Here is a 17,237-nt window from a genome sequence, read left to right as displayed (position 1 = left end):
ACTCAGTCCCATATTCTACCCAGTTGACTAAACCTTTCTTAAATTTCTCCCCATTTTACTCAAATCCCATAGAACCATTGGGAACAATTTCCTTTTCAACCCTGTGTGTACTTGTGTCAGACCATGCGTATGGCATACAGAACAAAGAATGACCAGTGCCTGTTTAGTCCACCAAATGACACAGTTTTCCTGGTCTGCACAATAGCAATCTTATGCAATGTCTGTACCTCTCTTTGAAGCTTTAATGTGCACAGTAAGTGCTATGAATTATCAGTCCCGAGTACCATAATATTTACAAGATATGTGGGGACAAGTCACCATATCCAGTGATTCTAGATTGCACTGTTTTCTTAGCTATTTCGAGCTAGGAGTCTACAAACAGCCCCCAAGGCTCACCAAAGTCCAGGATGTCCATGTTGTCATCCATGGCTGATCATTTTTAAAGGAATAGGATTCCTATCAGTGTTGTCTTGCTTAGTCTCAAAGTCAGAAATATGCCCTTAATCCAACAATTTGTGATAAATTTATGTGTTGCAAAGAAATAGAGGCCTAGACCTTTCATAATTACAGGTGGTGTATAATTTATTTTAAAATATTGTTTATATTGCAATAGCACCCCAAAAGGTGTGAGGTGCTTTCCAAACACAGAGAAAGATAGTCCCTATTCTGAAGAGTTTAAGGGCAAGTCTACACTTAAAATGCTGCATTAGCGCAGCTGCATCAGTGCAGCTGTGCCGCTGTGGCATTTTAATGAAGATGCTCTACACTGATGGGAGACAGCTCTCCCGTCAGAGTTGTTAATCCACCTCCCCAAGAGGAGGAAGTTATCTTGGTGAGAGAAGTTCTCCTGCTGACATAGCACTATCTAGGCAGGCTAGTATAACTACATTGCTCAGTGGTGTGGATTTTTCACACCCAGAGCAACATAGTTATACTGACATCGGTCTGTAGTGTAGGCCAGACCTAAATAATACACTGGTCAGTGTTGTGTTATGTGTCTGTCTTCTTTTTCTGATCCACAGAACATCTGAGTGTGTCACATCTTATTTAGGATAATTTGAGATGGGGCTGTGAACATATAAATTCTGGGGAAAAAAAAACTTCCCCCCAAAAGTTTCTAGGTGGGGATTTTTGCACAGAGCTAGAGATCTAACTATTGATGCGATAAAGGTTAAAATGATCTCAATCTGTTGAGTTTTACTCCAGGTAGAGCATGACACCCACTAAATCTTTGATGGACCCAAATTGGGAATGATGTTTAAGAATATGTTCACTGCTTTGCTTGCTTAGACATGTAATCTGGAAGATTACAGTATGCATGCAGCAATAAAGAACAACAACAAAAAGTGAACATTTCTATGCAGCCACTTTATGATTGCCTGGGTAGTTCATGGGAACGTGCCAATACCATTGCCGTTGGTGAACACATTGCTACTGACATTTCTAGTCCAAACTTTGCTGGAAGATAAAGATTTAATAATTCATGTTGCTTCATCCAAGTTCTCAATTACAACATGATTTTTTGTATGGGGGAGGCTTACTGTGAACTCAGCAGAATAGTCTGCAGATGATCTAACCAAAATGTATTCAAGTATCAGAGGGGTAGCCGTGTTAGTCTGGATCTGTAAAAGCAGCAAAGAATCCTGTGGCACCTTATAGACTAACAGACGTTTTGGAGCATGAGCTTTCATGGGTGAATACCCACTTCCTCAGATGCATGTCAAGATGTATTATATCCTGTGGGGAGGAGCCAGAGCCAGAGGACAGGGAAGAACAGCGGGAGGGGACAGGGAGGAGAGGGGTGCAGCTCCAGAGAGGTTGGGAAATTAGGACAGGTGGTAGGCAAGCCTTGGATTGGTCATTTGAGAAAAATCTATATGCAAATTTAGGTACTGCTCAAAGAGTAGTGGGAAGGTGGTGTGGGCAACTTTTTTTTTTCCTTTTTGTCCTTTAATAGTGTTAGATGAAATTCAGTGGGTGAGAGAGTGATTGCAAAAAGCAGTGAAGAGTTTGTATATTTCAGCAGCTGTAGGGCTGGCAGAGTAAAGGTATACGTGTGCAAGGGAATGACACCACCAAGCAACCTGAACTCTGCATTAACAGGTTTGGTTTGTTTTTCTAACGATTGAATTGGAATACTGAATCCCATTCTGGTGTCCACACTTGAAAAAGAACAATAAAAAATTGGAAGGGGTTTAGAAAAGAGGTACAAGAATTATTTGAGGTCTGAGAAAACATGTCCTGTAGTGAGAGATTTATGAAAGTAAATCTGGTCTATTCAAGAAAAGGTTAGGGGGATGACTTGATCAGCCTACAAGTACCTGTGTGTGTGTGGGGGGGGGGGATTTCTGATACTAGATTGCTCTTTAATCTTGCAGAAAAATCATAGTGTGATTGAGTGGTTGAAAGCTGAAGCTAGACAAATTCAGGCTAGAAATAAGTTGCATATTTTTAACAGTGAAGCTAATTAACCACTGGAACAACTTACCTAGGGACCTGGAGGATTCATGTTACCCCTTGAAGTCTTTCTACAAGGTATGTATATAGCTCAAACAGAAGGTATGAGCTTGATGCAGACATCACTAAGACAAGTCTATTACGGAGGTGATCAGATTAGATAGTTGTAATGGACCCTTCTGCCTTAAAAAAATATGAATCTGGAACTGCTTTTTCTGTTTGGAACATGTTGTTCACCTGTTGCATATTGTCTAAACCCTAGATTGCTAGCTCTCTGGGGAAGGGACTCTCATTGCACTCTTGTCTTGTAGAGTGTGGAGTATAAACGGGTTCTAATCTCCGTTTGTGGGCTTTAGACACTGTCACAATAGAAATAATAAGAATAGACTCGGTTCCTTAAAATCCCTGTTCTCCCTCAACCCAAATCCTTTTGGTGACTGGAGAGTGAGTGAGGATGAGTAGGAGCCTACAGCAGAGAGCAGCGTATCTGACTGCACACAGAATTGATGCATATAGAGGTTTAAACATCTGTCCCCTGCATTTTGCGATACTGACACGGTTTTATGCTCTTGTCCTGGGGGTGTACTTTGAGCATTTGTGGAATTATTAAGTGATGATGAATAGTAAGGCTCCAGAAATAATACCAAGAGCGGACTGTCCCTCAGGAGCAGGGCTCTAGGAGCCGGCGGTCTGGCCATGGAGCTCAGGCTCAGTTCTCTTGCTACCCAAGTGACTGGTGCCAGCACAAGTCTCTTCCTTGGATCTCGCAGCAGCAGCCGCCCCTCCCCAAGGGCGAGATGGGCACCGAGGCATGGCCTCCCGCGCTGCACCCTGGGGACGTGAAGACCAGGGGGCAGACTGGGGGCAACCCTTTATAGGCAGCAGATGCTGTTCTCACCCACCCACCGCTCACTGTGCGCTGCAGGGACCGCGAGCCAGGCACACAGGCTGAGCGCCAGGGAGACAGAAGCGCAGCGACCCACCACCGGCTGCCGGCCACCCGCGCGCCTCCAGTCCGCTGCGCTCCTCATTGGACCCCGGCGCCTGGCGTTCTTGCTGCCTCTGCTGCTCCTGCTCCCGCCGGGTGAGTGGAGAAACTGCGGCCGCGGACCCCTGCTGCGGGGCTGCCATTTAACTGCCCCGAAACCAGGGGGAGCTGCCTTGAGCCCACTGGTCTGAAACAAGGCAGAGTTCACCAGAAGCTGGGAAGGAAGGAGGGACCCCTGCGGAGCGGAGAGAGGGGAGCCAAAGTGAAGAGTTCACGTGGAGAGGGAGAGAGAAATCACTTCGGTCTTATTACAGTTCTACAGGCTCCTCTAGGCATCGCCCCAGAGCGGGGAGCGGGGCTGCAGTCTTTGTGATTGAACACAAAGCCTGGGCTGGACGGGTTCCTGCGTCCTCTGCGGGTAGCGCTGTTCTAAGCGCTTGACACTTTCAATTATTATTCTGGGCCAGGATGAGCTGCCTTTTGGGGGGAGGAAGGAGACGAGGGTAAAGCACGGTAATGTGTTATTTCAAAAAGAAATAACTAGTTCAAGGAGTTGTAGAAAGTATTTGGGCAACGTATAAGTCAGTCAACTGAGAAATGGGTAGTCCAAGCCCTGATTGAAAAACGATCTGCAACTTCAGAGAGATGATTTGTAATGCGGACATGTTACAGTTGGCACTCCCAACTTTTCAGTTTCTTGACTTCTGGGTGATTAATTGGAACCGTAATGTTGCAAATATAAAGTAGGGTGGTTTTTTTGTTTTAGTGTAAGAAATACAAAAGACTGTAAAAAGCATCAGTGCTATATGCAAAAGATTTACATAACACAATACTTAAAACTAAAGATGCCAGATCCCAACAAAATATATATTGCAAGTCTACACAGTTATGCATAGCTTATATGGAGTGTATACAAAACTATTAAAAGACTGCAAAGTCAAAATACTCAAAGATTAGGAAATGCCAGAATCAAGACTGCTTGAGGGACATTAAGGCAGCCCCCTTATGTAGGCACATTAGGATATAGTCTTTAATCACATACTATTTGTCCAGAAGGAGCAGTAGTCACTTAAGTCAATATTTTTTCTCCTTATTGCTCAATTTATTGCACATTATTCAAACCCTACTCTATTAATTCCATGTTCACTTTTATCCTGGGGTTTTCTGTGGTACTCTTTAGTATAGCATGAGTGTTTTACAAACATTAATGATTTTATTTTCCACAAACACTTCGTGAGGTTGGGGTGTGTGTGTGTGTGTATGTGTTTTACCCGGTTTTACAGATGGGGAACTAAGGCAGAGAGAGAGGAGTCCAAAGTATCAATGGGTTTGTATGCCACACTTATGACATCTAGGACCTGATTTTCCCAAATACTTAGCATTATATAGCATTTCAGCTGTTCAAAGCACAGGTCCCATTAACTTCAGTTGCAACTGAGTGCTCAGCACTTCTGCAAAGCAGACCAAGTTAGGCACCCACAAAATATGGAACACAGTTAATTACCGCCTATGAGAAGTTTAGTTTGAGTGACTTTCCTGCCCTAGGAACTCTACGGCAGAAGGAGGCATAGAATTCAATTATCCGGGGAAACATTTAACTACCTTAACCCAGAAGATAGTCCTTTCTCTTCCTGCAATCCCCTGCCTGATTCGTTTGTTGCAGAAATTGGAAGGTGTGTAGTGAATCAGGGATCCTACAGACAGTGTCCTTCATTATAGCCTGACTCTACATTATGGACTCCAGCCTGTGCCCTGAATGAGGCAAGAGTCCTGTGGAAAAGAGTCTAAGTACATGATCACATACTATCATAATACAAATGCACAATAGGACTCAAGGAAGGTTCTAGTAGGCTCCTTGTCCCAATATTCCGCCCCCCCAACACACACACACTCCCAGTCTCAAGTCTGGCTCTTGTCCCCTGTGCATTCAGGTCAGATGGCTTCCTTCTTTATGCTGCCTGGGCTTCTGCAGAGGGGGCATTGAGAACATAGGAGACACAGGCTCTCTCCTCTCATTTCTGGTGCTCCTCACCCAGCCAAGCCCACTCATGAGCAACAGTTACAGAGAAGGTTCAGCTTCTCCAGAAGCCTCAGGCTGGAGTAGCATGCTCAGTCACTCTATAGAGACAGCACATGCACAATCTGGTAAGTACTAGGAGCTGTGAAGCTAAGCATGCATTGAATGTTGGGGGAAAAAATGGACTGATGGTGTATGAAGTCTCTACTAGGCATATACTTCTGAAAACTCTGTTTGTATATAACTTGGCCAATTCGGACAGATTTTCATAGAGAAGTAAAAAGGCATATCCCTGACAAAAGGGCCCTCCTTACCAAATTACTAATCCCTGCTCTAAAATGAGGGGGGCTGAGATTTTCAGAGAAAAGTTAATCAATTTAAAAAAAAATTGCAAAAACAACAACATTTTCCTGTAGCCTTGATCTCTGAAGTGGCTGAACTGTTGTGGCTCAAATGTTTAAAACAAAACTGTATGAGTGACACAGCTATACGGAAAATTTTAGCCCAAAGGGTTAAAATTTCACAAAAGTTGTAAGCAACTGAAGACAGGGTCTCATAATGGGAATTGTCAAGCAGTCTTAAGAATAGGCAGTGTTATGGACTCTTGTACATTTCTTTAGTTACGCATCACAATTTTATAAAGTTAGGCACCTTAGACCTCAGTGTAGATAAAAGTTATTTCCTGTAGCTGATGAAGCCTTCTGGTTCAGTGGGTGAACTCTACTGCCACTTCCTCCTCCTCACCCGGAGGGCACAGACCATCTGCAGCAGCACCCTCTGCTCCAGCACAACCTTAATCGCACCATGGGGCGGGGGTAGGCGGGGTAAGGAGGTGGGACCAGCTTCACTCTGTAGCAGCAATTCACAGCCCTTAGACTGGCTCCCTGATCTGGGTATTGCAGCCTGGCACACTGGATTGCAGCACTACTCAGATTTGGAAGTTTTGTAGCATATTAGTAAATCAAATAGATGTATATTATCTTGTATACAGGATAGGTAAAAGCCAAGTTAGGTAGGTTAAATCTTATAATTACAGTTCTGGTAAATTGGCGTTCCAGCATTCTAGCTCTCTCTTTTCAGTTACAATGGGTTCTGCCTATATTCCAACATTCCACTGCTTGAGGTCATAACTGTCAGTCAAACTTGATTCCAATCCTCTCATCGAAGGGTGATTTATAGTCTTCCTTTGAAGTCTAAGTATGACCACTATTACTTCTGTCATAATGACCGATAATCTGTCATAGATTATACAATGCAATTTAAAGCCAACATATCCTCCCCACTATATGACCCAATTTTGTTTAATAATGCAGAGGACTCTACTCCAATGAACAATGCAGCTCCTGTTACTTATAACTGAGTGGTATGTAAAAAAGTTCCTAATGATGACATCTAGACATACTGTAGTGGAGGTCTATTTTTGCAATAAAAAATAAGGGGGGCCCCAGCCCTTTGGGATCACTGCCCTCCCCAAAGGGTGGGGGGGCCAAGCTGGTATCCCCAAGGAATTCTCACCATCCATTTCGTTTTAGTTAATGGGCACAAAGCAGCTATGAAATCTTAACTGTCAGGTAGAAACAAACAAAAAAATCCATAATTAAGTCTTCTTACACTGAACTAACTCACCACTGTGTTTCTACAACTGTATGCACACTATACAAGAGACTGATTATGCAAGAGTCTTGTACAGGGCATTTATACCATTGTAGTAACACTGCAAATTATAATTGTGTCCTTAGCTCAGTGTAATAATTAGAACAGTTAGAAACCCAGGAAAGAAACCCTCCCTGCCCCACATCCAGCCCTACTTCTCCCCTGCCAGGGGTCCCCCATACTGCAGCTCCCTGCTAGGCCAGACAGAGACAGCCCAGCTTGCACCTCCTCCCCCAAAAGCCTGCTGGATCAAGACTTCCTGTTGGTCCACAGCCCCAGGAGCAGCAGCCATGGCTTCTGGCAGGAGGGTCTGGCAGGCAGAGTGGCACTCAGGTGCTGGGCAGGCTCCCTGCCAGCAGGAGCCTGCTGTTCCCTCCAAACCCTTCCTAATGTTTAAGCATAGACCAGGCCTAAATAGTCCGGATACTGGCCACTTGCCATCTAATTTCTTATATTGGACCTCTTACCCTATATCTGAGCACCTCACAAATATTCGCACAACAGGAGGGAACTGAGGCAAAGACAGTATGGGCTCATCTATGAGAACACTTATTTTGTGCCAGGTGGGGGTGTAAATCTACTTCTTGCTAGCCTGCCAGTCGTATAGGAAAGCCTTAAGTGCCCAACATCATACAGGAAGTCTGTGGCAGAGCTGGCAATTAAACCTAGATGACCAGAGTCTTAGCACTATACTTTAACACAAGGCCTCTATAGGAAGCATGAGGTTACCACTTTACTGCGCTCTCAGTATGGTAAAAACAAGCTTTTAAACATTAAAAATCTCTTAATACTCAGAGTAAAGATGACATTAACAGTTTCAGATAACTGAAGCTTTATATAAGTGCACAGTAAACGTTCTCAGAAAGATTATTCAGATACTGAGTGAAGTGTCTTGGTTTCTCTTTAGATTTTAAAGGTGCTTTGGGAAAAACCCATTCCAGGAATCGAAGAGGAATCCTTGAATTAGCTGGAGCCATTACATGCAGCACAGGACGCACTCCTTTTGCCTATCTACGTTATGGATGCTATTGTGGTCTGGGAGGGCAAGGCTGGCCTAGGGATAAAGTAGACTGGTAAGATAATACATTTATATTTAACCAAAATACTGGGTTTACCATGAGAAGGGTAGGGGAGAGAATAAAATAGGCTAAGTTCTTATCTGATTTACAGCCTATTTAACACTAGTGGGGTGTATAAATGGGGGCAGTATCTGGCCCAGTGGGCAAGGTGTAGCTGCAGTGTGCTAAAATTCCATAGCAATGAAATTTTTACATCCGTCTTGGCATTTAACTCACCTCAATGAGTTGTACTAACTTAATAGGATGAGTTCACCACTTTGCTACTGTTATTGTTTGACTGAGTTTCCCAGGCTTCATTTTATAATCCATCTTCTCAGAGGAAGTTTTAAAGCTCATCCCTTTGAGTTCTGTATATCAGAAACAATGGCATTGTTTTCAAGGATAAAATGTAGCCTTCTTGCCTCTTGTAATGAAGAGTTGGAAGGATATTTCTTACTCTTTCTAGAAAAAAAACAACACTTATGGGACCAGGCATGGAAAGTTTCAACCCCCAAAGTGAGCATTTTAGATTATTAGTGTCTGAAAAAAAGGAATCTATGAAGGAAAACTGTTGTGCAAACAGAAATTATAATTTTTTTTTTTTTTTTTTTTTATAAATTATACATGTGTACGTGCCAGTGTGGATTCCACTCTAGGTCTGCATACACCTCATGCATGCAACACTGGATTTTATTTCAGTAGTGTGCATCTGGGGCACAGATGAGCCCTGTGCCTGCGATCTGTTTGGAAGGAAGGTATATTCAAGTAGCTTCACTCTGAGGGTGGCCTCTAGTCAGCAGGCCAAATAGGCAGGCAGGCAGGGAGAGGGAGAGGGAGAGGGAGAGGGAGAGAGAGAGAGAGACTCTTCTGCCCAAGCTTCTCACAAAAGCAGACGAGCCAAGACATCATAAGAAGCCAGTTTTTATGACTACCATGGTGATCATACAGAGAGCACTTAGATGCCAAATCTTGGGATATTCCCTTGCAAGATACAAGCCACAATTTAGGAGTTGACCCCTCAAGTGTTGGTAGCTGTTCAGCAAATGGACTGAGACCCTTAAATATAAGGCATTACAAAATTGACAGCTGGGAAATCTGGTCTCCCCTGTGAAATATGGTCTAGGGCCACCCAGCTCTGAAAGCCGAGCAGATAGTGGCAGATGCTGGCTGGGCATGCAGCTCTGAAGGCATGCCACTGCAACACAGAACTAAGGGTATAACATCCTTGAAATATGCCATTTATGCCACAACCAACCTGCAAAAATTGTGCGATTTCTCTGCAATTTTATGAGATCCCCTACTTATAGTCACTGAAAGATTCCACAGTGACCCTATGCTCTTTGGGAATATATGCTCTTTCACCCTATTGAAAAGCATATCCCCAACCACCACACACCAGAGATTGCATACCCAGTTTTACCACAGAGTACCAGACCAGGAAATCCTTTGTTGTACCTAGGGTAAGTCCTTTATCTAGAGGAAATAAAGGGGGCACCATCCTATACTAGACCTCAGCAGACTCAAATATATACAGCACCACAGGTTTGGGATGGTAATGCTTGCCTCCATCATCCCATCACTCCAAACTCAAGACTAGGTCACTGCTCCAATTTGCATATCATCATCCACTTGGTCCACAAGAAGTACTTGATTCACTGTGGGCAAGGATTCACTTGATCATCCTTCCCCCCTTCTACAGGGGAAGCCAGAGTTCTCGGAATGGTGCAGTCAGCATGGAGTGATTAAGATAGCTCTGCACTTACTAGAGGTCAGCAACAACCTGGTGGACTTTCTGATCAGGAATGTGGCAACCAGCCATCAGTAGTCACTGCAGAAATCCATCCTGGAACTGATATTCCATTGATACACAACTCCCACGATAGACTGTTTGCCATGGCAGACAATGCCAAGTGCAGGAATTTCTGCTCTAAAGGAGATAGGAGCTCTGGCTCCCTTCTAGGTGCCTTGTACAGCAGTCCTTGACACCACCAAAGTAAATCTTCCCACCTACCACCAGGATGATATCCAAGCTATGGTCATCATGATAGGCCACTACTGGCAGAGGATTTTGACTACCAGACCACTGACATATGCTCAGCCATTTCCCCCATATGCCTTCCCACATGGTCAGATGTTTTCATAAAACTATGGTCAAACATCGCTCCCAGACCCAATTATTGCTTCTGATGGCCTAGAACAGGGGTCGGCGGCCTTTCCGCAGTAGTGTGCCAAGTCTTCGTTTATTCACTCTACTTTAAAGGTTTTGCATGCCAGTAATACATTTTAATGTTTTTAGAAGGTCTATTTTTATAAGTCTATATTAGGTAACTAAACTATTATTGTATGTAAAGTAAAGAAGTTTTTTAAAATGTTTAAGCAGCTTCATTTAAAATTAAATTAAAATGCAGATCTTACCAATTTAGTGTGATCTTTGCCCGTGTTTTTCCTTGCTAAGTTTTCCCAATGTCTGGCACATATTTGGATACTTTAAGCTGCACACCAGCTTCTGAGTGATTGGTTGTTAACCTATCCAAACATTGGAGCAGCTGAGCCCCTGGGCCCTGAATATTCCTGGAGCCCAGGCACCATGGGCCCATACAACTCACTGCCTCTGCATTCCCTCTGCTACAGGCTTCCTGTGAGACCTTGGGCCAGTCACTCAGCCTGTTTGGATATGTCTGCACTGCAATAAATGGGCAGCAGCTGGCTCTGGCTCGCAGGGCTGAAAAGAGTGATGTAGATGCTCAGGCTCAGAGATCCCAGAAAGGGTCTCACAGCATCTACATTGCTAATTTTAGCCCTGCAAGCCTGAGTCAGCTGACCCAGGCTGAGACTTGGTGCAGCAAGTTTCATCACAGTGTGTATGTCTCCTTTGTGCCTCAGTTTTCCCTCTGTACAATGGGAACTGCCCTGCCCCACATCGCTGCCGGGAGGGTAAGTGTCTTAACAATAGTGAATTGCTCAGCTACTGCAGTGATGGGGGCCAGATAAGCAAGAGTCCAGGGCCAGACGGGACCACCAGCTTATTTAGCCTGTCTCCTGCATGACATAAGTCATCATCAACTGAAATTAGATCGGGTGTTACAGCCAAAGGTACAGAAGGAAGTTACAAGATTGCACAGTGCACTGCAAAAAACGGAAAGCCATTTACAGACGGAATCCCAAGCTGGCAGCAGAGTGCCAATGAAAATCAGCTGGCGTGCCATAGGTTGCTGACCCATGGCCTAGATGTCAGCTGGCTGAGCAGGACTGCTAGAAATTACTCCCTACAAGTCCAAGAGATTGTTTTACAGTCAAACCCTCCACTAGGAAGCCTTACTTCTTGAAGTGGAAAAAGACCTCCCATGCAGACAAGTCAGTGTGAACTCAATCTGAAGCCCGTACAGCCCCAATACCAAAGATTCTGGTCTACACACACTGCTGCTGAAGCAAGCAGGCCTAGCCTTTTAGAGGGAGCTAAAGTCCATCTGACAGCAATATCAGCGTGCCACACCCCAATACAGTCATATTCAATCTTTTCACATTCCATGGTATTGAGATTTTTCAAGTGCTTTCTCCATACCTGTACTATGGTTAGAGACCCTGCTCCCACACAGAAGCTTGATGATGTTCTACAACTTATGGAGCCTCAGTTCAAATAGTTAATGTAATGTTTGTTATATCACCTCACCATTACAAGTGTTTCTCATAGCCATCACGCCAACATGGAGAGTGAGAACTGCAAGCTCTCCTGGCAGGACAGCAACATATATCCTTCCACGATGACAAAGTGGTGATTAAACTGCACCCTAGATTCATTCCTGAAGTGTTCTCAGAACTCCCTGTGAAGCAGTCTATTACTCTATGGGTAGTCTTCCCTCCACTGCACTCGTCAGTAAAAAAGCTTCATACGTGTCCAGGGCCCTAATTTATTACAAGGACCAAATCTTTCAGGACTTCTACCTTGGTCTCTTTGTGCGCATATACCTGGTGTGCAGAAATGCCAAGTCATCTAGCCTCAGAGTATCTCAAAGCAGTGGAAATGCACTGTGAAATCTTCTATCAGTTGACTGGAAAGCCTCTCCCCAAAATGTCAAGGAATGCTATTCCAGTGCCCAGGTGACTTCTTCAGCCTGCGTTAGAAATATACAGATCTCTGAGATCTGTAAGGCAGCCATATGCACAAGTCACTGACCTCAGTGAAACACTGTGCACTTGACATGGCAGCCAGAACAAATACGAAGTTCAAAAAGCAGTATCTCAATCCCTGTTTGACGGATACAGCCAAGATTCCTCACTCTCACCATCTGGTGAGGGTACTGCTTGTCAGTCATCTACAGCAAGATCCACAGACACATTGCAACCAGGGTCCCAGTGGGGCCAGCTGTGGTCACTCAGTTAGGGTAAACTGCAAAGAACGGGGCAGCCAAACCCCCAAAAGCTGGTGGATATGCCAATATTTAGATTTACCAAGCCAGCATAAAACAGCTTCTTTATTACCTTACTGGTTATCCAGAAGTCCAAACACAGTTCCCTCGAGGTGTTCAAGCCGCAGGCCTCCATCCAAGTACCTAAGTCAAATATGATATCTGAAAATCTTAATTCATCATATAAAAGAAAAGGGTCCACCAATCCCAAAGGATCGGACACATTACCTCCCAGGTTACTAAATATTCCAGATCTTACCCAAATACATGTTACAGCCAATTTTTATTAACTAAAATTTATTAAAACAAGAGTATGGTTAAAAGATCAATATATATACAGACATGAGTTCAATTCATTGAGGTTAAGATTCAAAGCAGAGATGGTGAGCTTTGTAGTTGTAAAGAGTTCTTTGAGAAATAGTTCATAGGTTATAGTCCAATGTCCAAATATCATATTCAGGGCATAACTGGGACCTCTGTCTTGCAACTCAAACGTCTCCTGATGAAGTTTAAGCAGATCTGAGATGACAGAATGAGGACCCAAGGATCTTTTATACAATTTCATGTGCTCTTGGACAAGTTGTGAGTTCCTCCAGGAACAAAAGGTAATTAGGATAACTTTGAAGGAGATCCATCACTGGTACTTCGCTATAGAATTAAAGCCATTTGCTTGTTCCTTCACCATTCACAGCAGAGGTGGGCAAACTACAGCTCATGGGCCACATCTGGCCCATGGGACCCTCCTGCCCAGCCCTTGAGCTCCCAGCCACAGAGGCTAGACCCGAGCCCCTCCCCTGCTCTCTGCAAGAGCCGCCCGCCTGCCCTGGTGCTCTAGACTGTGCAGCAGCATTGCTGGCTCTGGCCAGGCGGCGCAGCTGCCAGTCCTGGTGCTCTGAGTGGCATGGTAAGGAGGCGGGTAGCAGGGGGGCTGGATAAGGGGTAGGAGTCTCTGGGGGGCAGTCAGGGGAGAAGGAGCAGGGGCATAGGAGTCCCTGGGGGGCTGTCAGGGGGTGGGGGTGTGGACAAGGATTGGGGCAGTCAGAAGACAGGGAGTAGGGGGGCCTGAATAGGGGGTGGAGTCCAAGGGGGCCATTAGGGGTGGGGGTCCCCGGAGGGGGCAGTCAGGGGACAAGGAGCAGGGGAGGTTGAATGGGTCAGAGATTCTGAGGGGGGCAGTCAGGGGGCGGGAAGTGGGGGGGGGGCAGATGGGGGCAGGCTGTTTTGGGAATCACAGTCTCCCCTACCCAGCCCTCCATACAGTTTCTGAACCCCAATGTGGCCCTCAGGCCAAAACATTTGCCTACTCGATTCACAGTATGTTTCAAAGAGAGATGAATACCGAGATATCCGATGTTTACAATTCAGTAAATGCTAGATGTTCAGAGATCAAAAGAACAAATCGGAATACAGCATAGACAGGGACTGTTGATTACATTGTCGACTCTACTTATACATATGTAAATACACAAAAAACACAAACATCTCCCTACATGTCTTTTGAGGGTTATTTATTTTGCAGGATGTTTAACACTTTCTGGCCATGTGTCACACACATACTTGAAAAAGAAAGTATGGTTACTTACCCTACAGTAGTTGTGATTCTTAGAGATGCTGTAGTCAGCGTGGATTCTCTAACCCACACGCCATCCCTGCCTTTTTAAGTCAGGGCCAATGTAGCCAAGGAATTGCAAGAGAGCTAAGGAAGTTTTGTGGCTGACCCACTCTTCATGACAAACTTTAAAGGTCAGAAGGGAACATCATCTAGCCCAGAGGTGGGCAGCAAACTTTTTGGTCCAAGGGCCACATCTGGGTGGGGAAATAGTATGCAGGACCATGAATGTAGGGCTGGGGCATGGGTTTGAGGTGCAGGAGTGGGGAGGGGATGCAGTGTGCAGGAAGGGGCTCAGGGCAAGCGGTTTGGGTGCAGGATTTTGGAGTGCAGGCTCCAGCCCAGCACCACTTACCTCCAACCTTATATCCAGGCTGGGGGCGGGGGGCATCCAATGTGAAAAGTGCCTACTGGTGGAATCTCTCAGGCAGCAGGTGGGAGAGATACAGGAGGAGGTTGCTAGGATGAGGAGCATCCGTATCCATGAGCAATTCCTGGACAGTGTCCATGTGGACAGCTGAGGTAGCTGTCCCAGTTCACAGGACTACTGACACACCACTGGTGGAGGAGGAGATGGCTCAGGGTGGACACTGGCAGCTGGTTACTTCTGGCAGTGGGCAGTGCTCCACCCCTGCTGCAAACCCTCCCGCGGTGGTAATAGGTAACCGTTATGCTCTTCTTGATACAGGAGAGAAGGAATCACCCCCTACAGTAAAAGAGGAGCAGCCTCGTACCCCTAAGGCTGGGAGGTCTGCTGCCACCACTGAAAATAGAAAACGTAGGGTAGTGGTGGTGGGAGACTCTTTGCTGAGGGGGACGGAGGCGCCCATCTGTCGCCCTGACATTTCATCTCGGGAGGTATGCTGCCTGCCGGGGGCCCGTATCCAAAATATTGCAGAGGCATTGTTGAGGATTATCCGGCCTTCTGACTACTACCCCATGCTACTCATCCATGTGGGCACAAATGATACTGCAAGGTGTGATGCTGAGCAGATCAAGAGTGACTACAGGGCTCTGGGAGTACAGGTGAAGGAGTTTGGAGTGCAGGTGGTATTCGCTTCGATTCTTCCTGTCAAAAGGTAGGGGCTCGGGCAGAGACAGATGCATCATGGAGGTGAATGCCTGGCTGCGAAGATGGTGTCGCCAGGAGGGCTTTGGCTTCCTTGACCACGGGATGCTATTCGAGGAAGGACTGCTAGGCAGAGATGGCGTTCACCTTTTGAGGAGGGGAAAAACCTTATTTGCACACAGACTGGCTAACCTAGTGAGGAGGGCTTTAAACTAGGTTCGACGGGGACAGGTGAGCAAAGCCCACAGGTAAATGGGGAACATGAAGACGTGGGAGATGGGTCGGAAACAAGAGGCTATAATGGCAGAGAGAAAGGAGGGTCAGGGCAAAACTGGGAGGCAAGATCAAACCAGTATCTTAGATGCCTATATACAAATGCGAGAAGTATGGGTGATAAGCAGGAAGAACTGGAAGTGCTAATAAATAAATACAACTATGACATTGTTGGCATCACTGAAACTTGGTAGGATAATACACACGATTGGAATGTTGGTGTGGATGGGTATAGTTTGCTCAGGAAGGATAGACAGGGGAAAAAGGGAGGAGATGTTGCCTTATATATTACAAATGTACACACTTGGACTGAGGTGGAGATGGACACAGGAGACGGAAGTGTTGAAAGTCTCTGGGTTAGGATAAAAGGGGTAAAAAACAAGGGTGATGTCATGCTAGGAGTCTACTACAGGCCACCTAACCAGGTGGAAGAGGTGGATGAGGCTTTTTTTAAACAACTAACAAAATCATCCAAAGCCCAAGATTTGGTGGTGATGGGGGACTTCAACTATCCAGATATATGTTGGGAAAATAACACAGCAGGGCACAGACTACCCAATAAGTTCTTGAACTGCATTGCAGACTTTTTATTTCAGAAGGTTGAAAAAGCTACTAGGGGGGAAGCTGTTCTAGACTTGATTTTAACAAATAGGGAGGAACTCGTTGAGAATTTGAAAGTAGAAGGAAGCTTGGGTGAAAGTGATCATGAAATCAGAGAGTTTGCAATTCTAAGGAAGGGTAGAAGGGAGTACAGCAAAACAGAGACAATGGATTTCAGGAAGGCGGATTTTGGTAAGCTCAGAGAGCTGATAGGTAAGGTCCCATGGGAATCAAGACTGAGGGGAAAAACAACTGAGGAGAGTTGGCAGTTTTTCAAAGGGACTCTATTAAGGGCCCAAAAGCAAGCTATTCTGCTGAGTAGGAAAGATAGAAAATGTGGCAAAAGACCACCTTGGCTTAACCACGGGATCTTGCATGACCTACAAAATAAAAAGGAGTCATATAAAAAATGGAAACTAGGTCAGATTACAAAGGATGAATATAGGCAAACAACACAGGAATGCAGGGGCAAGATTAGAAAGGCAAAGGCACAAAATGAGCTCAAACTAGCTATGGGAATAAAGGGAAACAAGACGACTTTTTATCAATACATTAGAAGCAAGAGGAAAACCAAGGACAGGGTAGGCCCACTGCTCAGTGAGGAGGGAGAAACAGTAACAGGAAACTTGGAAATGGCAGAGATGATTAATGACTTCTGTGTTTCGGTCTTCACTGAGAAGTCTGAAGGAATGTCTAACATAGTGAATGCTTATGGGAAGGGGGTAGGTTTAGAAGATAAAATAAAAAAAGAGCAAGTTAAAAATCACTTAGAAAAGTTAGATGCCTGCAAGTCACCAGGGCCTGATGAAATGCATCCTAGAATACTCAAGGAGTTAATAGGGGACGTATTTGAGCCTCTAGCTAGTATCTTTGGAAAGTCATGGGAGACGGGAAAGATTCCAGAAGACTGGAAAAGGGCAAATGTAGTGCCCATCTATAAAAAGGGAAATAGAAACAACCCAGGAAACTACAGACCAGTTAATTTAACTTCTGTGCCAGGGAAGATAATGGAGCAAGTAATTAAGGAAATGATCTGCAAACACTTGGAAGGTGGTAAGGTGATAGGGATTAGCCAGCATGGATTTGTAAAGAACAAATCGTGTCAAA

General features: G+C 45.0%; 1 protein-coding gene across 2 annotated transcripts in view; it reads left to right on the top strand.

The window, feature by feature from the left end:
• The first annotated feature begins 3,230 nt into the window (after positions 1 to 3,230).
• The window catches only part of LOC127058654 (phospholipase A2-like), a 34,989-nt gene continuing 20,982 nt past the window's right edge, over positions 3,231 to 17,237 (top strand). For both annotated transcript variants that reach the window (XM_050968912.1, XM_050968911.1), the window contains exons 1-2: positions 3,231 to 3,541; positions 8,023 to 8,188. In XM_050968912.1, the coding sequence (XP_050824869.1) occupies positions 3,343 to 3,541; positions 8,023 to 8,188 (365 nt within the window). In that variant the 5' untranslated portion in view covers positions 3,231 to 3,342. The remainder of the gene's footprint in view (positions 3,542 to 8,022; positions 8,189 to 17,237) is intronic.

Source organism: Gopherus flavomarginatus, chromosome 9 (genome assembly GCF_025201925.1).
Source record: "Gopherus flavomarginatus isolate rGopFla2 chromosome 9, rGopFla2.mat.asm, whole genome shotgun sequence".
NCBI lineage: Eukaryota > Metazoa > Chordata > Testudines > Testudinidae > Gopherus > Gopherus flavomarginatus.
Note: the sequence above shows the minus strand (reverse complement) of the source record. Positions and strands in the feature narration are given on the sequence as shown.